This window comes from Theropithecus gelada, chromosome 1, assembly GCF_003255815.1.
Source record: "Theropithecus gelada isolate Dixy chromosome 1, Tgel_1.0, whole genome shotgun sequence".
Classification (NCBI taxonomy): Eukaryota; Metazoa; Chordata; class Mammalia; order Primates; family Cercopithecidae; genus Theropithecus; species Theropithecus gelada.
The window spans coordinates 105,269,872-105,293,082 of record NC_037668.1 but is presented as its reverse complement, the minus strand read 5'-3'; the positions used below and the strand labels follow the sequence as shown (position 1 = coordinate 105,293,082).

General features: G+C 38.2%; 1 protein-coding gene across 3 annotated transcripts in view; it reads right to left on the bottom strand.

Annotated features, from left to right (window-relative positions):
- The window catches only part of AK5 (adenylate kinase 5), a 296,670-nt gene that overhangs the window by 258,855 nt on the left and 14,604 nt on the right, over positions 1-23,211 (bottom strand). For all 3 annotated transcript variants that reach the window (XM_025389481.1, XM_025389482.1, XM_025389483.1), the window contains exons 4-5: positions 22,169-22,338; positions 21,943-22,056 (exon numbers count right to left, since the gene is read on the bottom strand). In XM_025389481.1, coding sequence (XP_025245266.1) covers positions 21,943-22,056; positions 22,169-22,338 — 284 coding nt within the window. The remainder of the gene's footprint in view (positions 1-21,942; positions 22,057-22,168; positions 22,339-23,211) is intronic.

Below are 23,211 nucleotides of genomic sequence, written 5' to 3'. Positions count from 1 at the left end.
GAAGGAATGCAACTGAGTAAGAGTGGCATTTAGGAGGTCGTGGGGGCTTTAAAGTCCCTTCCCATCATGACCACTCTGCTATGATCCAAGTAAAAATGCTTCGTGTCTGCTAGCACCAAGCATCAGTACTTTTATAAACAGCATACTTCACATCTCAGAAAACAAAAGCACCACCATGAACTGCAGCTTTCAACAGGAGTTTGAATTTGTGTTAAAGAAACTATTCCTTCAGTCATTCCCTACATGATCTCTGAGAGTTTGGTATCAGACATATTCAATTCCCTAGCCCGGGATTCCTTAAGTAGGGTGCACACATCCAGGAGGATGGCTCGAGATGATAAATTGCGGTGCAAAAAGAAATATTAGATCTTCTGTTCAAATTGACTTTTTAAATTTAACAAGCAGAATAAATTAAGCTTCACCAATCTTTGGCATATAGACTGACATTGTGGCACCCACTGTACCAAACAGTCACCTGTCGGTGACATAGGATCTATATACTTTGTGAGGCATTTTTTGTGACAAAATATTTTTTTTTGTGACAACACAAAATCACTATCCAGTCAGTTTAGTTTTAATCAAACCTTTGAATCCTGTCTCATAAAGTTTTTAATCAAATCTTTGAGTCCTGTCTCATAAAGTTTTAATCAAGTTTCTTCAAAGTAGTTTCATTTTAAATCACATTGTGCCTAAAATGTTAGTGAGATAAAATAGTTTTTATACTAAAATAAAATATAAATTGCTAAAGTTATTGGTTATTTCACCTTCATCTCTCCTTCTTAAATATTCTTTTTGTATGGTTTATAATTCACATTCTAATGTATACTAAGGGCTCAAATAACATACTGGTAGTATGCATGATCAAAAAAGTATGGAGAATAATATCCAATGTATTAAGTGAAAAAAACAAAAATATGAGAGCAAGAATCTGTACATATGCTTCCTTGTATAAAATATCTCTGGAAGGATAAGGTGTCTGCTTTCTAGGAAGGTACCTGAGGACAAGAATAAGAGAGAGTTTCCAGTGTATGTAATTTTATATCCTTAAATAAATATTCAGCTACCTAAACGTGTTGTCTATTTGAAATTAAAGTTTAAAAAAAATGAGAGACCATATGTTAAACATTGTATGTATTTATACTCTATTATGTATGATTATATGTAAATGTATTTTACCATAAGGATACATTATTCATTCATCTTTGTGTTTCCAGAACAAAGTACAATAGCCCAGAACATGATAGCATCTCAATAAATATCTGTTGTTAAATGAAACTACTTGGAAGGATTATGTGAAAAGCTCTCATCTTCTCCTGAGATACCGGTGTCATTTCATAATCTGGAATACTATGGACCTTACAGGTGATCTCCTCTCTCCCATTCACTTTATTCTCCTGCTAGAATAAATAGTACCTTTACAAATTTATAGCTAGATTGAAGAAATAAGTTCTAGTGTTCTATACCACTGTAGGATGACAACACTTAACAATAAATATATAGTTTCAAATAGCTAGAAGGAGGATGGAGGATATTGAATATTCCCAACATACATAAATGATCAATGTTTGAGATGATGGATATGTCAATCACCCTGATCTGATCACTATACACTATATCTATTGAAACATCATTCTGTACTCCATAAATATATATGATTATTGTGTATCAATTTCAAAAATTAAATTGTTACATTAAAAAGTACAAAAAACAATATCTTTAAATGTATTGTGTTTATATCATCTGTATTTCTTGGTCCATTCTCCTAGTCTTTTCTTTATTTTTATTTTTGTGGTTGTCATTTGTTTGATTCATTTAGTATGAGTTGATTTTAGGTTATAAAAGCCCAACAATTATAGCTAGAGAATATTCCGGCATATTAATCTATGTTTCTAAAAAAGTAGGTGGTAGTTAAGACTGAAGCCTCAGGACCTGCTTAGACAGCCTGGTTCAAATACCACCTCTGCCTCTTGATACGTGCGACTTGGAGCAGATTCCCCAGCCTCCTTGAAAACGTAGCCTCCATCTCCTTACATGTAAAATTAGAGCAACTCTTCTATTTATATCATAAGATTGTTTTGAGGATCAACATCAATATATTAACATATATGGGTTCAGAACAATGGCACATAGTAAATTCTCAATGTATGTTCAATATTGTCATTACTATGACTATAATTATTTTGTTATTTCTCCCCCCTTGCCCTTTGTCCATCAAACAAATAGTTAGCTCTGTACTTCATTGCCTCACGGAAGGTATGTGGCAGGCAAAGGCAAAGACTTCTGCTTTCTTACAGGCTGTGTCTTTAGGGAGAATCTTGATGGACTGGACATGCCCTGTAGGGAGCAGCATAAGGGAGAGGATCTGACTGCATAGGCATCTTTGTCTGAGGGCACAGGCTGTACTGAAAAAGAAGTAAAATAAGTAACAGGATCCTAAGAATCAGGGCAGCAGCTGCCCACAGGGTACGGAGAGCAAACCCACAGACTCAGTTCTGCCAGCAGAGGGCCATAGCTGAGACAGGGGAGGACAGGGTGTGCTGTAGAGTATGGACTCCATTGCCTTATAAGGACCAGGTTGGTGATGGAAAGGAGAGAGAGGGCCGGGCTGGGGGACTGGGTTGGTGATGGAAAAGAGAGAGAGGGCCAGGCTGGGGAGGAAGAGGAGCTGCTGTGAACTGAGGAGCACCTACCTCGCCTAACAACAGACACTACTCACAGGTAGGAATGTAGACTCAAAGCTGCCAAATCTCCAAAATTTTCAAGAAAAGCAAAAGTCTGCTTTTGAATTGGTAAGCTCCCAATTTTAAAATTTGGTGCACACCTACACAACTGTCTGCAGCCCACATTCAGCCTCAGGGCGACCTGTTTGTGACCTCCAGGTTAGAGAAAGCTAGTGGTCTAGAGTCTGTATGCCCTGCAAGATTGGAAACCTAGCTCTGTTCTTGCCTGCTGGTGGCTTTAAGCAAGTTATCACCTGAGCCTTGGTTTCCTTACCTGTAAAGTGGAATAATGACAGCTAATGATGGGGAGGAAAGTGATAACATGGTAAAAATCAGGAATAAAATGTATACATTCAAATATAAATACTGTTGTAGAAACAAAACACTTTGCCTTTACCAAAAACAGAATAAAAAATATAGAAATGGTGGAAAAACCAGGTCAGTTTAACATCAATCAGTGTCTATAAATACAATAGAAAGAAGTCTGGATCTTTGCAACATTTGGGGTCACAGAAATAAATTTTTTGGTACACACTTGGAAGAGAACTAGCCAGCATCATTATGAAGGAAGGTCTGCATAGGTTCTTAAAAGGCAGCTGGGGACACCAAACCACTCCTGAAAAGTAAATCACATAGAAGTGAATATACAAGCCTAATTAGGACAGGGAAGAAGGCAGCACTGTGGGATCAATCCCTCAGAGGGAGAAGTTGGAAGAGAAACTGGATGGAAAGAAAAGACAGTACGTGTAGTCGAGGGACTTTGGGCTATATTAAATATGTAAAACCAAGATGTGTATCTGAGAACACCTCAGCTCCGTGGTTGTCTGTGCTGATTGCATTCATGGTGATGTGAATGAATCAGATTGCTCAAGGGATTTTTTTTTTTTTTTTTTGATAGAGTCTTACTCTGTTACCCGGGCTAGAGTGCGGTGATGCAATCTTGCCTCAACCCTCTGCCTCCTTGGTTCGAGTGATTCTCCTGCCTCAGCCTCTCAAGTAGCTGGGATTACAGGCATGTGCCACCATGCCTGGCTAATTTTTGTATTTTTAGTAGAGACAGGGTTTTGCCATATTGGCCAGGCTGGTCTTGAACTCCTGACCTCAAGTCATCGCTTGCCTTGGCCTACCAAAGTGTTGGGGTAACAGGCATGCACCACCATGCCCAGCCCTAGATTGCTTTAGGAACCAATTCTTAGAAGGCAGAGTTGATAGAAGACTACGGTGAAGGGCACAGCGACTATACAACTCAACCCATATCCATGTACCTAGAAGGGGTGAGACCACCCAATGCTGGGTTAGAGAGGGGATTGTCAACAACTTCCTCATAGGATTAACATGAATTATAATCACGCATTTAAACCACAGCACGTATTTAAACCACAGCTATGTGCCTGGCACTTGGCACATACTTCCTAAATATTACTTCTCCTACCATGGACTTATTTTGGAACTCTGGATTATCATCCTTCTGGCTGCAAATAATGAATTATTATTTCTTTTCTGCTTCAGGAGCAGTAGGGGAGGAAGGGATGAGGGAGATGGGATGTGCTCATTAGTGGGCTTCTAAATGCTTCTTGCCCAGTGGTGTGAATGTTCCAGGACTCCAGCTGACAGATCACTAGTGTGGTAGAAAACCTTCTTCAAACCTTCTTAGTGGTAGAAAACCTTCTTCAAAGTCTTACATTGAACCTCAGAACAGAACAAAATCAGAACTGTTCTGGGCAGCCTTTAACACCTCAAGGTGGCCTCTAAGGGTTTCATCAACCAATTTGAAAAACAGTCCCTAGAAGGAACCTGGTCCTTCTGCCTTCAAAGCCTCTGACAATGAGTAATGGATTCAATATCAGGGGGGAAAAGCTCTGACACAAAGGGAAGAGTTGGCTCTTCTCCTTATAAATCTATGGAGTGTTTATCTTTAATATGGTCTAATGACAATAACGACTTCCTTTTGTTGAGTGTTTACTATAAGCCCCAAACTGTGCTAGAACTATAGATATTTTATATCATTTAATCTTCACAATAATCCTGTGAGACATTATTATTCTCATTCTTCAAAGGAAAACACCGAGGCTTCAAGAGGGTCCATAAATTGGCCAGTAGTATGCACTGAATGAGAGTCAAACTTACTATACTTCGCTGATGCTGTAATCAACTCTATTGATTTATATGAGGATCTGAGAAATAAGAATCTCAGAAATTGAACTCAAGATCACTTTTTATGCAGCCACTTGAATCTTTCCTTTGTCTGAATACCCATGACACAAATATTTATTTGCCACTTCAAATACATTTAATAGAATTCAGTGTAGTAAAGGAATGTGCTGAGTTAGCAGGCAGGTGTGAAGGTCCTGGAGGTGGCAGTGGTAAGAAGAGAAGAAGAAAAGAAGGAAGTTTACAACATGAATGAGTCAGTTCTGCCGTAAAGAGAACAGAAGAGAAGTCTGTCTGGGGAAACAGAAATACCCACAAAAACAAACAATAATTTTATAAAGATGGAGCATTAAGAATTGGTTAGAAAAGAATAGCTCATTCATAATAGTAGCAAACCTATAAACAATTATACTTAGGAACAAAACTAACAAAACCGTATAAGATATTTATATGAAAAACTATAAAACCTTATTTAATGAAGAACATAAAACTAGAATAACCAGAGTGATATGACAATGTTCATGGATGGGAATATGTGAGTCCTCTTAAAATTAATCTATATACATAATATAATCTATATTGAAATTCAAATCAAAATCTCAGCAGTTTTTTATGAATCTGACAAACTGATACTAAAATTTATAAAGAAGAATAAATGTATAGGCATACCTAGCTTAAAAAAGAACAGAAGGGGTGGGATTGTTCTTTGGATATCAGGATATAATTTAGATTTCTTCAACTAAAACCATGATATTGGTGCAGAAATATATAAACAGACAAAAGAACTGAATAGAGAAACCATAAACAGACCAGTATCTATACAGGAATAAGTCATTTCAGTGAAGGAAAAGATGCGCAAGTCAACAAACGTTCTTTGGACCACTGAATACATTTTTCATTTCAATTCAAAACATACAATAAAGTTATATTGCTACCTCACACTATACAAAAGAATTAGTGTACACAGAATAAATACCTGGACCTTTAAAACAAAACTAAAAATAACTAGAAAACTACAGAAGATTTTTATGAGACTATGGGGAACACTTTCTTAAGATCCAAATGCAAAAGCCAAAGGGAAAATAATGAAAAATACACCAATTCCAATTTAAAATTTCTGTATGACAAAACATATCTTGAATATGACTGAGAAAAAAATAAATGGAAGAAAATATTATAAGATATGTAGCAAAGAATTAGTATCTAGAACATCCAAATCGATTTTAAAAACTCCATCTAACAAGAAAAGAGTGGGGGCAGGGTTATGTTTGAGCAATTCTCACAAAATGAAATACAGGTGGCCAAAAAACACATTTGTAAATGTTTCAGTTCACTAGTAATTTGATGAATGCAAATTAAAATAGCAACACAGAAACATTTCTAATCCATCAGTAACCTAAAATAAAAAGGTAAGTACTGGTGATAAAACAAATTTTAAAGCAACATGAATGTTCACTAATAAAATACAATGTATTTATAGAATGTAACATGAAATTGTTATAAGGATGAGCTAGGTCTATATGTATTAACACAGATAAGCTCGAAAACAGAATGCACAGTGAAAAAGGCAAGTTATAGAATTACATAAATAGCACTGAGGAAAGAGAAGGAGCAGATCACTGTGAAAAATAGGAAGTGGTACAGCATATCTAATGTGTAGATAGGTACATAAAATTGGAAAATTAGTTGGGACCAGAGGGTTGAATATATTATTAATCACGATCAATTTGAGTGTTTGTGTGTGTTTATAGATTTGGTATAGACTTCCCTCCTTCATTTTCTTTTTTTTTTTTTTTTTTTTTTTTTTTTTGAGACGGAGTCTTGCTCTGTCACCCAGGCTGGAGTGCAGTGGCCGGATCTCGGCTCACTGCAAGCTCCGCCTCCCGGGTTCACGCCATTCTCCTGCCTCAGCCTCCCGAGTAGCTGGGACTACAGGCACCCGCCACCTCGCCCAGCTAGTTTTTTGTAATTTTTAGTAGAGACGGGGTTTCACCGTGTTAGCCAGGATGGTCTCGATCTCCTGACCTCGTGATCCGCCCGTCTCGGCCTCCCAAAGTGCTGGGATTACAGGCTTGAGCCACCGCGCCCGGCCCCCTCCTTCATTTTCTTTCTTTTTTCAATTTTTATTTTTATTTTAAGTTCCAGGACACATGTGCAGGATGTGCAGGTTTGTTACATAGTAGTTTGCACACATATCAACCCATCACTTAGGTATTAAACCCTGCATGCATTGGCTAATTTTCCTAATGCTCTCCCACGCCCGACCCCACCACCCTGCAGGCCCCAGTGTGTGTTGGTCTTCTTTCTGTGTCCATGTGTTCTCATTGATCTGCTCTGCTCCCATTTATAAGTGAGAACATGTGGCGTTTGGTTGTCTTAATTTTTTTTTTTTTTTTTTTTTTAAAGACAGTGTCTCACTCTGTCACCAAGGCTGGAGTGCAGCGGCACCATCTCGGCTCACTACAGCCTCAGTCTCCCAGGCTCAAGTCATTTTCCCACCTCAGCCTTCCAAGTAGCTGGGACTATGGCACATGTCATCACACCCAGCTACTTTTTGTATTTTTTGTAGAGATGGAGTTTTGCCATGTTGCCCAGGCTGGTCTTGAACTCCATTTTCAATAATAACGTCATGGAGCTGTTATTGGTTTCAGCTTTACTGTTTGGTTAATAAATCCTCCCCATGGAAATCCATCTTTTCTCCCCACTCCCATTCTATGAATATGAAATTCTATAACCTTTTAAAAACACATTGCTTAGGTTTTCACTGTGGACTCTGGGCTATCTAGTGAAATCTCAGCTAGCAGTATGTTTAGTTGGCAGTGAAAAGATCTTAAACTTTCCCATGCTTGCCTATCTTGATTCCTTTCCCCTCACTAACCTTTAAACAATCAAGCCAAAAGGTGAGAAGATTTTATTTATTTATTTATTTATTTATTTATTTTTGAGATGGAGTCTCGCTCTCGTCCAGGCTGGAGTGTAGTGGCACTGTCTCGGCTCACTGCAAGTTCCGCCTCCCAGGTTCACGAAGAAGCTACTATACAAAGCCAAGAAGTACAGTCAGGTGGCTACTATGGTAGATAAGTACAGTCTTATGTCCTCCTTTTCTTTTAAAATGACAGGCCTGGGGACTGGGAGAGTCCAGCTTTTGGGCTGAGAAGTAAGGAAAAACGGCGCTATGCACAGCAAGCAGCTTGTGGTAGACTCCTAGTTGTCTATGGAAACCTGTTTTCCTTTCTTCCATGATAACAGCTCTGTAGAGACCCATGACTGACCACTTGATCACATTTCCCACCTCCTTTATAGTCGAGATAAAGCCATGTCACTTAAGTTCTCATCAATGGAGTGTGAGAAATGATGTGTCTGGGACTTAAGAAATTGAGCATACACCTGAGGCGGAGCAAGATGTCAGAACAGACAGCTCCACCATCATCCCTCTTGTAAAGACACCAAGTTGATGACTACGTACACAGAAAAACACCTTCATGAGAACCAAAAACCAGATGAGCACTAACAGTACCTGGTTTTAACTTCATATTGCTGAAAGAAGTACTGACAAGATAGAAAAAACAGTCCTGAATTGTAGATGCCACCCCTCCCTCATCCCTAGAAGTGGTGGTGTAGTTCTGAGAGCCTCTCTGGGCACTGGGGGAGGGAGAACACAGCAATTGTGAGGCACTGAAGTCACAGATGTTCTCTTAGAGCAGAGAGGAAAACCAGACCAAACTCAGCTAATGTCTGCCCACAGAGGGGCATTTAAACCAGCCCTAATCAGAGGGAATCACCAATCCCAGCAGTCGGAACTTGAATTCCCACAAACCTCACTACCCACTGAGGGCCAAAGTGCTCTTAATCTCTAAGTGAACTTGAAAGGCAATCTAGGCCATAAGGACTGCAACTTATGGGGAAGTCATAGGGTTGAACTAGGCCCAGAGACAGTGGTCGGGTGGGGCGGGGGAGGGGGGGATGTGACATAGTGAGACACCAGCTGGGGCAGCCAAGGGAGTGCTGGCATCACTCCTCCTCTAATCCCAGAATGCACAGCTCACAGCTCCAAAAGTTGACCTCTTCCTTCTGCTTAAGGAGAGGAGAGGAGAGGAGAGGGAAGAGTGAGGAGGACTTTGTCTTGCATCTTGGATACCAGCTCAGCCACAGCAGGATAGGGTGCTGGTCAGAGTCATGAGGCCATTCCATGCCCTACCTCCCAGATGACCTTTCTAGACACACCGTAGGCCAGAAAGAAATCCACTGCCTTGACAGAAAGAACCCATTCCTGACAGCATTCATCACCTGCTAGCCAAAGAGTCCCTAGGCCCTGAATAACCAGCAGAATACCTAGGTTCTAGATCAAGGGCCTTGGTGAACCTCTGAGACTTGTTGGCTTCAGGCACCAACACTGCTACAGGGGATAGAGAACCAGGTGGGCTCTTGGGGTCCCCAATTACAGGACTTTACTCTTGGATGGCATTTTTGGACCTGCTTTGAGCCAAAGGAAAGCCCACTGATCTGAAGGGTGAGTCCCAGGCCAGGAGCATTCACACAAGCTGACTTAAGAGATATTGGGCCTTAAGGAAACCCACCGGTGATAGTCTGGCAGTACTCCTCATGGCCAGGGGTAATGATGGGTATGGGGTGAGTCTTCTCTGCCTTTGGAAAGAGGAGGGGAGAGTGAGAAGGACTGTGTCTTGCATTTGACTGCCAGCTCAGCTGAAATACAACAGAATACCAGGTAGACTTCTAAGGTTTTTGAGTGTGGTCCCAGACTCGTGGATGGCACTTCTGGACCCACTCACCACCCTGAAAAGAAGGACACAGACCAGGCTGGCTTTGCCACTTGCTGATTGTAAAGCCTAAGGACCTTGAGTGAACACAGGCAGTAGCCAGGGAATGGTTACAGTTGGTGAGACTCAGCACTCTGTTGGCTTCAGGTCTGTCTCAGAGTAGTTATAGTGGTAGTGGCCAGAGGGGTGCTTGTGGCACTCCACCCCCAGCATTAGGTGGCTCTGTATGTGTCAGAGAAAGTAAGGGAAGAGAACAAGAATCTCTGTCTGGTAATCAAGAGAATTCTGCCAGATCTTATCCAAGACCATCAAGGCAGGGCCTCCATGAGTCTGCAAGAACCACAGCATTACTGGGCTTGGGGTGCCCCCTAAAGCAGAAACAGCTTAGATCATAACACCCAAGACCTTTCAAATATCTGGAAAGCCTCCCCAAGAAAGACAGTCACAAATAAGCCCAGGCAGTGAAGACTACAATAACTGACTCTTCAATGCCCAGACACCAAAGAACATCTACTGGCATAGACACCATCCAGGAAAACGTGACCTCACCAAATGAACTAAATAAGGCACCAGGGACTAATCCTGGAGAAACAGAGATATGTGCCCTTTCAGATAGAGAATTCAAAACAGCTGTGTTGAGGAAACTTCAAGAAATTCAAGATAACACAGAGAAGGAATTCAGAATTCTACCAGATAAATTTAACAAAGAGATTGAAGAATCAAGCAGAAACTTTGGGGCTGAAAAATGCATCACAGTTCTTTAATAACAGAATTGGTTAAGCAAGCAAAAGAAAAAATTAGTGAGCATGCAGAGAGGCTATTTGAAAATACACAGTCAGAGGAGACAAAAGAAAAAAAGAATAAAAACAATGAAACATACCTACAGGATCTAGAAAATAGCCTCAAAAGGGCAAATGTAAGTTATTGGCCTTAGAGAGGAGGTAAAGAAAGAGATGGGGTAGAAAGTTTATTCAAAGGGATAATAACAGAGAACTCCTAAGATATCAATATCCAAATACAAGAAGTTCTAGAACACCAAGCAGATTTAACCCAAAGAAGACTACCTCAAGGCATTTAATAATCAAACTCCCAAAGGTCAAGGATAAAGAAAGGATCCTAAAAGCAGCAAGAAAAAAGAAACAAATAACACCATCGAGCTCCAACATGTCTGGCAGCAGACATTTCAGTGGAAACTTTACCAGCCAGGAGAGAGTGGTATGACATATTTAAAATGTTGAAGGAGAAGAACTTTTACCCTAGAATAGTATATCTCGTGAAAATATCCTTCAAACATAAAGGATAAATAAAGACTTTCCCAGACAAACAAAAGCTGAGGAATTTCATCAATACCAAGCTTGTCCTATAAGAAATGCTAACAGGAATACTTCAGTCAGAAAGAAAAGGACATTATTGAGCAATAAATAATCACCTGAAGGTGCAAAACTAACTGGTAATAGTAAGTACACAGAAAAACACAGAATATTATAACACTGCACGTGTGGTATGTAAACTACTCTTATCCTAACTAGAAAGACTAAATCACAAATCATCAAAAATAATGACAACACCTTTTCATGACATAGTACAATAAGATATAAGCAGAAACAACAAAAAGTTTAAAAGTTTAAAATGAAGTTAAGGTGAGTTTGTATTTGCTTTCTTTTTGCTTGTTTGATTATGCAAATAGTATTAGGTTAAAATAATGATTATAAGATAGTATTTGCAAGTCTCATGGTAACCCCAAATCAAAAAACATACAATGGATACACACACACAAAAAAAGGAGGAACCTAAATGATATCACCAGAGAAAATAATCTTCACTAAAGGAAGACAGGAATGCAAGAAAGAAGGAAGAGAAGACCACAAGAAAACCAGAAAACAAATAACAAAATGGCAGGAGTAAGTCCTTACTTATCAATAATAATGTGGAATGTAAATGGACTAAACTCTCCAATTGAAAGACATAGACTGGCTGAACAGATGAAAAAAACAAGACCCATTGATATGTTGCCTACAGGAAACCCACTTCACTTATAATGACACACATATACTGAAAATAAAAAGATGGAAAAAGATATTCCATGTGAATGGAAACCAAAAAAGAGAAGTTGCTACACTTGTATCAAACAAAATAGATTTTAAGACAAAAGCTATAATAAGAGACAAAAAAAGTCACTATATAATGATAAAGGGGTCAATTCAGCAAGAGAACATACAATTTTAAATACATACGCACCCAACATGGGAGCACCCAGATAGATAAAGGAAATATTAGAACTAAAGAGAGAGATAGGCCACAATACAATAATATTTGGAGACTTCAACACCTCACTTTCAGCATTGGACAGATCTTCCAGACAGAAAATCAATAAAGAAACTTCATACTTAATCTGCACCTATGGACCATATGTATCTAATAGATATTTACAGAGCATTTCATCCAAGAGGTGCAGAACACATTCTTTTCCTCAGCACATGGATCATTCTCAAGGACAGAGAATATTTTAAGTCACAAAATAAGTCTTAAAGCATTAAAAAAATTAAAATAATATCAAGCATCTTCTCTGACCAAAATGGAATAAAAACAGAAATTAATAATAAGAGGAATTCTGGAAAAAATACAAATACATGTGATATATTATATAATTATACAAATATAATTTCTTGATTGACCAATTGGTCAATCAAGAAATTAAGAAGGAAACTGAATTGAAACACATGATAATGGAAACAAAATACCAAAATCTATGGAATACAGCAAAAGCAGTATTAAGAAGGAAATTTATAGCTATAAGTGCCTACATTATAAAACAGGAAAGATTTCAAATAAATAATCTAAACATGCATCCTGAATTTAAAAAAGCAAAAGCAAATCAAACAAAAAAAAAATAGTAGAAGAAAAGAAATAAAGATCAGAGCAGAAACTGAAATGAAAAAACAATAAAAGGTTAAGGAAACAAAAATTTGTTTTTTTGAAAAGTAAAATGAAATTGACAAAGAAAATATTTGCAGCTTTTAGCCAGACTAGGAAAAAAAATAGAGAAGATCCAAATGAATAAAATTGGAAATGAAAATGAAGACATTACAACTAATACTGCAGAAATTCAAGGATCATTAGTGCCTAATATGAGCAGCTGTATGCCAATAAATTGGGAAATCTAGAAGAAATGAACAAATTCCAAGATGCATGCCACTTATCAAGAAGAAATCCAAAACCTGAACAGACCAATAACAAGTAAAAAGATCAAAGATAAAAAATCTCCCAGTTAAGAAAAAGCCTGGGACCAGATGGCTTCACTGTTGAATTCTACCAAACATTTAAAGAAGAACTACTACCAATCATATTCAAACCATCCCAAAAAATAGAGGAGGAGGAAATAATTCCAAAGTCATTTTATGAAGCTAGTATTACCCTGATACCAAAACCAGAGAAAGACATATCAAAAAAGAAAAAACCAAGAGCCAATGTCTCTGATGAATATTGATGCAAAAATCCTCAAAAACAACAACAACAACAACAACAACAAAACTAGCAAATTGAATTCAACGATACAGTAGAAAGATCATTCATCATAACCAAGTAAGATTTATTTCTGGGATGCAAAGATGGTTCAACATACATAAATCAATCAATATGTACATTATATCAATAGAATGATGGGTAAAAATCACACGATCATTTCAATTGATGCTGAAAAAGTATTTGATAAAATTCAACATCCCTTCATGATAAAAATGCTCAAAAAACTGGAGACAGAAGGAAGATTCCTCAACATAACAAAAGCCATATATGACAGACCCACAGCTAGTATCATACTGAATGGGGAAAAGCTGAAGCCTTTCCTCTAAGATTGGGAACATGACAAGGATGCCTACTGTCACCACCATTATTCAGTATAGTACTAGAAGTTCTAGCTAGAGCAATCAAACATGAAAAATATATAAATGGCATCCAAATTGAACAGGAAGAAGCCAAATTACCCTTGTTTGCAGATGATATAATCTTATTTTTGAAAAAACCTAAAGACTCCAGAAGAAAACTATTAGAACTGATAAACAAATTCAATTAAGTTGCAGGATACAAAACCAACATAGAAAAATCAGTAGCATTTCTATATGCCAATGGTGAACAATGTGAAAAAGAAATAAAAAAGTAATCCCATTTACAACAGCTACACATAAAATTAAATACCTAGGAATTAACCAAATAATCTCTGTAATGAAAACTATAAAACACTGATGAAACTGAAAACACCAAAAAATGAAAAAAAAATCCATTTTCATGGACTGGAAGAAATAATATTGTTAAAATATCCATACTACCCAAAGCAATCTACAGATTCAATCTAATCCCATCAAAATACCAATGACATTCTTCACAGAAATAGAAAAAAAAAATTCTAAAATGTATATAGAACCACAAAAGACCCTGAATAGCCAAAGCTATCCTGAGCAAAAAGAACAACACTGCAAGAATCACATTACCTGACTTCAAATTATACTACAGAGCTGTAGTAACCAAAACAGCGTGGTACTGCATGAAAACAGGGAAAAGACAGTCTCTTTCTGCCTTAACAAATGGTTCTAGGAAAACTGGATGTCCATATGCAGAAAAATAAAACTAGACCCTTATCTTTCACCATATGCAAAAATAAAATCAAAATGGATCAAATACTTAAAATCAAGACCTCAAACTATGAAACTACTACAAGAAAACACTGGGGGAAATCTCCAGGACATTGGTCTGGGCAAAAATGTCTTGAGCAATACCCCATAAGCACAGACAACCAAAGAAAAGATGGACAAACGGGATCACACCAAATTTAAAAACTTTTGCACAGCAAATGATAAAATCAACAAAGTAAAAAGACAATCCACAGAATGGTGGGCTGCAAAAAAAATCTGCAAACTACCCTTCTGACAAAGGATTAATAACCAGAATATACAAGGAGATGAAACAACTCTATAGAAAAAAAATCTAATCAAAAGATAGGCAAAGATTTGATTAGACATTCTCAAAAGATAATATACAAATAGCAAACGGGCATGTGAAAAAGTGTTCAACATCACTGATTATCAAAGAAATGCAAATCAAAACTACAATAAGATATCATCTCACCCCACTTAAATGTCTTATATACAAAAGACAGGCAACAACAAATACTGACGAGGATGTGCAGAAAAGGGAATCCTTGTACACTGTTAATGGGAACGTAAATTAGTCCAACCACTATGAAGAACGGTTTCGAGGTTCCTCAAAAAACTAAAAATGGAGCTCCAATATGATCCTGCAATCCCACTGCTGGGTATATAGCCAAAAGAAAGGAAATCAGTGTATCGAAGAGATATCTGCACTCCTATGTTTGTTGCAGCACTGTTTACAATAGCTAAGATTTGCAAGCAAACTAAGTGTTTATCCACAGATGAATGGATAAAGAAAATGTGGAACCTAAGGCCAGGCATGGTGGCTTATGCCTGTAACCCCAGCACTTTGGGAGGCCGAGGCTGGCGGGTCACCTGAGGACTAGAGTTCGAGACCAGCCTGACCAACATGGAGAAACCCCATCTCTACTAAAAATACAAAATTAGCTGGGCCTGGTGGCACATGCCTGTAAACTCAGCTACTCAGGAGGCTGAGGCAGGAGAATCGCTTGAATCCAGGAGGCGGAGGCTGCGGTGAGCCGAGATAGTGCCATTGCACTCCAGCCTGAGCAACAAGAACAAAACTCCGTCTCAAAAAAAAAAAGAAAAGGAAAAAAAAAAAAAAGAAAATGTGGTACATATATACAACAGATTACCATTTGGCCATAAAAATGAATGAGATGCTGTCATATGCAATGATATGGATGGACATGATTATGTTAAATAAAATAAGACAGGCATAGAAAGACAAACATCACATGTTCTCACTTATTTGTGGGATCTAAAAATCAAAACAATTGAAGTCATGGAGATAGAGAGTAGAAGGATGGTTATCAGAGGCTGGGAAGGGTAGGTAATAAGGGGTTGCAGGTGTGTCGGTGGGTGGAGACAGAGATGGCTAATGGGTACAAAAAATGTTAGAAAGAATGAATAAGACCTACTATTTGATGGCACAACAGGGAGACTATGGTCAATAATAATTGTACATTTTAAAACAACTTAAATAGAGTAATTGGATTGTTTGCAACTCAATGGATAAACGCTTCAGGGGATGGATATCCCATTCTTCATGATGTGCTTATTTCACGTTGCATGCCTGTATCCAAATATCTCATGTGCCCCTTAAACATATATACCTACTATGTACTCACAAAAGTTAAAATAAAAAAGTTTAAGAAAGAATTTGAGCATATATCCTTTGCACTCTCCTCCCCTTCCAATCAGCGGGAACCTGGCCATGGCAGTGACCTAGCTTTCACCATGCAGACGTCTACAATGCCCCAGGGCAGTGGTTATGAAATTGTGCTCTTACACCTCTGGGGATCATCAAAACCCCTTCAGAAGGACATAGGTCCAAACTATTTTCCTGCTACTATGACATTATGTGCCTTTTTTACTCTCACTTTCTCACAAAGCTACAGTGGAGTTTTGCAGTGGCTACAGGAAGTGTGATGTCACAGCAGTTTGAATACAAAAGCAGATATGAGAATATAACTCTCTTCTATTAACTAGAAGTTAAAGAGATTTGCAAATATATAAAGCAATGTCTCTCGCATCATTTTTTAAGTTTTGGAAAATATGATTACTTTTCTAAAAATATGTCATTCAGGTTAACTTGTATGGATTTATTATTTTGAAGGACTTAACAAATACTTATTTTAAAATTTCTGTTTTAATTTCTCATATGGTGAATATCAACAGATATAGCACATATAAATGAAAGATTTTTGAGGTCCTTAATAATTTTTAAAAAGTGTAAAGAGGTCCCGTGACCAAAAATTTTGGAGCTGTTGCTCTAGAGTTGGAAAGACAATGAGCTGGAAAAAACCCTGCATCTCTGCATGAATGTGAGGACTGAAACTGCCCTCCCCTCACTCACAGTGAGGCCATCCATTATATAAAAGAGAAACAAGTTTCTGTATTATGCTACTGTTCGTCGTATCTTTTTTATTGTAGCACCTGGGATTTACTATAAATAATACAGACAATAGTCACATAAGGTGGGGGGGGATGCTACCATATCAAAAAAACTAAAATATGTGACATTGATTTGCTTGGGTAGTAAGGGCACAGACATTTTAGAGTGGAAAGTTGATAACCCCCGTTATGTCATTGCCTAACATCATTATTACTGTGATCACTTGGGAAGCAGATCATGTTCCAATGGAGCCCATAGTTAAACACATGGCTGGAAAGAGCTAGAGTACCTGTGTACATTGACTGCTCTTTGCTGCGCTTAGCAAAATATTATAAGAAATAGATTAACTCAAGAAAGAATTGACTACTTTATGAGCACATGTAAGAGAAAAGAAAGTATTCAGTAATTTAAGACCACACAAGGTTAAACAAGCCAACTGCTTGTATGCTTCTATACCTCCAAACAGCAGGAGATTAGGCTGTTGCAAAAAGAATTCCCATTAACCCACCACCACCACCAAAAGAAGGGCACCTAGCCCTGAAGCAAAACCTAGACTAAGGATGTTGCCTTTCTACCCAAGCCCACTGTTTCAGATGGTCTCAAGGTAATTGTCATTAAAATGAGAAAACAAAGAAATCGCCACTATATCTATGTAATGATATCTATGTAATATATCTATGTAATGAAACTACACTTGTACCCTCAATCTATAAAAATGAAAAGAAAAAAGAAAAATAGGAAGATAAAAAAGAAAGCAACTTAATAACTATCTCTGGAAAAGAACTTATAGTTTCTAGCACAGACTGGAAGCTTTTTGTTTTTTCCTCTTTTTGAGAGGAAATCTACCAAATTTGGAAAGAAATGGTTTTTACCAAAGTAAACATAATTCTAGGCCAAAAAAAAAAAAGGCATTTCTTTTTTAACTTAAAACAGGTTTCAGCCATTTGCAGTGGCTCACACCTGTAATCCCAGCACTTAGGAGGCTGAGAGAGAATGATCACTTGAGGCCAGGAGTTTGAAACCAACCTGGGTAACACAGGGCGCTTCTGTCTCTACGAAAAGGTTTTTAAAAAACTAGCTGAATGTGGTCCAGGAGTTTGAGGCTGCAGTGAGCTACAGTGGTGCCCGTGCACTCCAACCTGGCTGACAGAAGGATCTTGTCACTTAGGAGAAAAAAAAAAAGGAGAGGAGAGCATATTAGTCTCCAATATACTACTTCAATGTGTCATGCAGATAATGGACAAGGAAGAGCTTCTCAGAGGCACTGCTAAGGCAAGGACCCTTTGCAATCCCTGCCTAACAGGATTCACTATGGTTCAGGGACTACTGTATATATTCTCAAACTTTCCTTTTTTAAATAGGAGCCTTTATTTCACTTGTCCTTGGCTTGCTCCTCCACTCTTCATTAGTGATAGACAAGGAAGATAACTTGAAGTTCAGTTTCCAGGTGACTGAGTATGAGAAGTCAAAGCTAGATCTGATGAAGAAAACTATATAGGGAGTAGAGATTCTCCACTTTTGAACTAACTGATGGGACTCTGGTTGTTTTACTTGGGGAGTGAGTGAGTACATTGTAGGTGTGGGAAGAAGGGAGCAGGCGGGCATTTGTGTAGCCAGAGAGGCAAACTGGGGGAGAAGCTGCTAGTTAGTTCTCCCAGATGTCTATAGTAATAGCATTGCTGCCAGGCACCTGGCTGCCCAGCTGGACTCTACTTCCCGGCCTTCCTCCCAATTCCAACAGGACTAAATTCTCAGCAATACCATGTGAGCAGAAGCAATAGATGTCACTTCCAGATTTGAGACTTCAGACCTTCACATGCTCTTCCCCTTCCATGCTAGCTGGAACCCATATGTGATGACAACCCTGTTTCAACCATCCTGCCAGTGACAGTGTCCTAGGAGATGGCAGAAAAACCTGGGAGGAACCATGGTCCCTCAGTGATCTCAAGGAAAAAAGCTGCCCGGTCAAGCTGGACTGTTCACATGGAGACTACTCCAAAAGACGAAAAATACACTTCTTCATCCTAAAAGCCATTTAAGTGTCAGGCCCTTTTGTTACAGTGGTCTGACCATCACCCATATATGGCTGACATCAGAAAGTCACCTCTTCTCACACCCCAGATCTGTGGGGAAATCTTGGGGAAAATGTTTGGAAATCTTGGGGAAAATGTTGGTATGTGTGTATGTGCCTATATTTACACAAACAAACAAAAACTAAGTTAAAGCAAAACCTTGAGAAGATGCAGTATAATAAAAATGTATATTTAGTCGTATCCTTTATAATAAACCACTAACTGTGTTTTTCTGAGTTCTGAGGCACTGCAGTGAATTATACAACCTGTGAGAGTGTTATGGAAACCCTGAATTTATAGACTGTCAATCAGAAGTACAGGTGGTTGCTGGGACTTGCAACTGATGTCTGAAGCAGAAACAGACTTGTGGAACTGAGCTCTTAACCTGTGGGGTCTGAACTAACTCTGGGTAGTGTCCAAGTTGAACTGAATTCTTAGGCACCCAGTTGGTGTTGGAGAACTGGAGAATTGGTGTGGAAGACCCCACACATTTGGTGTCAGAAATGGTAGCAGAAAAAAGACACCCTAGAAGCTTAAGCCTACATAGGGTGTAGAATAATCAGGGCTGACCCTGACACTGCTTTACAAAAACATTTCAGCTTTGCCTCCGCACCCACTTAACTCCTGCAGGATGAGCAAAGGTGACATCGACCTCAGACACCTCTGTACTGCCCACAGTGGCAAAGAACCTCCAGGCTGCTAGAATGCCATCCTAAGAAGATGTTAAATTGGACCTTTTCAGTCTCAGAAATGTGGTTGAAAACAATAAATGTAAGTTGCTGCACATTCTACATAGAGATAACAGACCATCCTATAGAATTTGCTAACAGACACCAAATCAGTACTGTTACCTATGACTAAGCTATATAAAAGAAGATGTAGATTGATCAGGTATCCAGAGAGAGTTACCAGAGGGTTACGCTTTTCCTACCTCTTCCCTATGTAGGAGGCAATCCTTTCTTCCCTCCCTCTCCCATCTACTGCAAGTCACATTGAGTAGGAATTTCAAGATTCTGATACACCACCTTAGGTTTCTGAGTTTGAATCTGGTCCAAGCTGGGGACAGCAGAGATATGTTAAAGTGAATAAGAAATTAAAGTTTTGATTTAGATTGGACTGGACTTTTCAAGAGCTGAAAATGAGATCTTTTGTTAATGTTTTTTAAGTGACCAGAAAAGTCAGGGACTCGTCCTGAGTTATTGTTCAACAAAAAAGAAAGATACTCAACATAGCATGTTTAAAAAGCAATAGACAAAAAAAAAAAAAAAAAAAAAAAATCAAGTAGCTTCATCTGCTTGTCCCTACCAAGTTTGGCACATTCAATATGTGGGTGGGAGAACCAGGTTTGGGTGGCAATGCCTGCCTCCCTGCCTATCACACTTCTGCCAATAACCAAGAATCACATGCAATGACTGCCATAGCACCCGCTTTCAACAGAATATAATGTGGTAGCAACAGCAATAACAAAACTTCATCAGATATTTTCCAGTTTTTCTCTCTTCAAAGCCAGAACAATTAGAACCAAGCCCTTAAGCTGACTGAGCACCAGAGGCTCTGGACTGACGGTGGGAGAGGAAACCTAAGAAGGGGAGGCAAACATTCTAGTACAATAGGTGATCCAAAACAGTTAATGGGAACATTCAAAAAAATGTTTTGTAAAGCTACCCTGGCCGTGAACTGCCCAACTCCAGGCTTCTTTCATGTGATACACAAACTGACATCGTATTTTACCTAATACTGTATAATACGGTATCTGTAATATGTTAAACGCTCCTTGAAACAAATAAGAAAAATATTTAAAAGTCTGTAGAAAAATGGGCAAAGGAGAACAGGCAATTCACATAAGGAAGAAATACAAATGGCCAATGAGTGTATGAAAATATGCTTAACCTTAATAGTAACCCAAGAAATGCAAGTTTAAAACACAAAATGCCATTTACTTATCAGGTTGGCAAAAATTTTACATATGAATCATATCTGGTTGGAAAGGGTCTCTAGAAAAAGATACTCTCATTCAACATTGATATAACTTGGAAAAGTCGTTATGAAAATTTAGAATGCATTTGAATATGAGCATGTGCATGTGTGTCCATACATGTATGTATGCATGTAAGTATAGAAAAAGGTCTGGAAGAATATATAACAAACCTAACAGTACTCCTATTTCTCAGGAAAGGAGGAGCAGTGGGATGGGAGGGTGTTGATGGACTTTCACGTTTTACAGATAGACTTAAAATTTGTATGAGCATATATTATTTCTGTAATTAAAAGAAATTTTTTTTGAAGCAGGGTCTTGCTGTGTCACCCAGGCTGGAGTGCAGTGGTACCATCTTGGCTCACTGCAGTCTTGATGTCCTGGGCTCAGGTGATTCTCCTGCCTCTCTGTCTCTCTTAGCCTCCTGAGTAGCTGGGGCTACAGGTGTGCGCCACTATACCTGGTTAATTTTCGGGTTTTTTTTTTTTTTTTTTTGAGATGGGGTTTTGTCATATTGCCCAGGCTGGTCTGGAACTCCTGGGCTCAAGCCATCCACCCACCTCAGCCTTCCAAATTGTTGGGATTACAGGCGTGAGCCACTGAGTCCAGCCTTAATTTTTTAAAATGAAAAACCAATTAACATGAGATTTTAAAGCTTAAATAGATATATAAAATACTTTAATTGATTTATTTTCCTTTAAAACAGATGTGTTGGGGGTTGAGTAGGCATAGCCTACTCAAATTCTGGCAACCGAACCCTATCTTAATCTACGTAGGTGGTTCAGTATTTCACAACCCGAAGAAAGTTTCCTTAGTTGGCATGAATATAAGTACAGGGTAATGTTTTGCATCCCTGGACAGTACTGAATAAGGCTTATTCTTAGTAATTCAAGATAAAAAACAATTGTATGAAAAGTATTTTGAAATAAATTTTAGAGAGATTTGCATTTTTCAATAAAAAGCATTCTATTATTAGCTATCTTTCCTTTTGGCAGAGACTGTCTTCAATTTTTAAGTGTTTGCCAAAGAAATGACCTTCTGCCAACCCACACTGATGTATTTGCCTGTTTTCAGACCAGAATTCATTCAAAAGCACCACAAGTCTTCCAAGAAGTCTTTTTGTTTTAATTCCCAAAATTTTAAGCAAAAATTAGTCCATTTAAAATAGAAGGAGACATTCTTACTTGGTCCTCAAAAGATAGAGCCTGGGCAACATCTCTTGGAAATCCATCAATAACAATGCCCTCTTCATCAGGTATTTGCATCAATTTTTGTTTTATCTCTGTAATTGTTGTTTCCTTTTATAAACAGAAAGGATGAAAAAAAAAAAAACAAAACCACAGTTAAACTTAGTACACTCAAGTGGTAGGAAAACATTTTGCAGAATAAAAGAAAATTATACAGCAGTACCTGCGGGGCCAGTTCTCCAGTTGTAATTATCTTGGCAATAAGACTCCATTTCCTATTGCTGCTGGTACTGTGGATCTTCTTTCTTAATAATTCTCCCACAGAAATGTATTGGAATCCATATCGTTCTGCAATTTTCAAACTCTGAGTACCCTTTCCGCTTCCTGGACCACCTAGTATTTAAAACAGGCAAAACTGTGATCTTCTGATACAATAAGGACCTCCCTTTTATACAACTACTACTTCATCTGGGATGCAGATTCTGTGTCACCAAGGCAGGTGGTTAAATAGGAAAGCCATTTGCGGCTTTCTCAGTGCTGTCTTTGAATGTAAAGCAAGTAGAGACTTCATCAAGGAAAGAATTGTCTTGACCAACTGTATTAAATGAGAGATACAGGTTTTTCCTCTACCTATTTGAGCAAATAGCTAATTAAAAATTTTTTTGAACAATGTAGTTGAAAGAAATCTTGACATTTTTCTATGTAAAATCTAACATTTTTCCTCCTGTAATCAAAGAAAAATCTGTGGGATATAAAAAACAATGATCAAAATAACAATAATGGATTCCACGCCAACAGAGAGTTAATGTGTAATTCGGTGAAATGTAACCATTATTTTTAGACAAAGGCCCACCAGTATTTACACAGCTTATTTAAATCTTTTTTGAAATGTTTGCTCGTGCATGTCCTTGCCTTATATTGTTTGAATGCAAGAGTTTTATGCAATGTAAAAACAGACATATAGACCAATGGACCAGAATAGAGAACCCAGAAACAAATCCACACACCTACAGTGAACTCATTTTCCACAAAGATGCCAAGAACACACACCATGTAAAAAGCAGTCTCTTCAATAAATGATGCTGGAAAAACTAGACATCCATATACAGAGGAAAGAAACCAGACCCCTATCCCTTGTCATATGCAAAATAAAATCAAAATGGATTAAAGACTTCTACTAGATTATTTTTCAAATCAAAAGTAAGTTTTGGTTTTAAATAGCTGCTTTTAACCTACTAATATATGGGCAAATCATGAATTGACTTG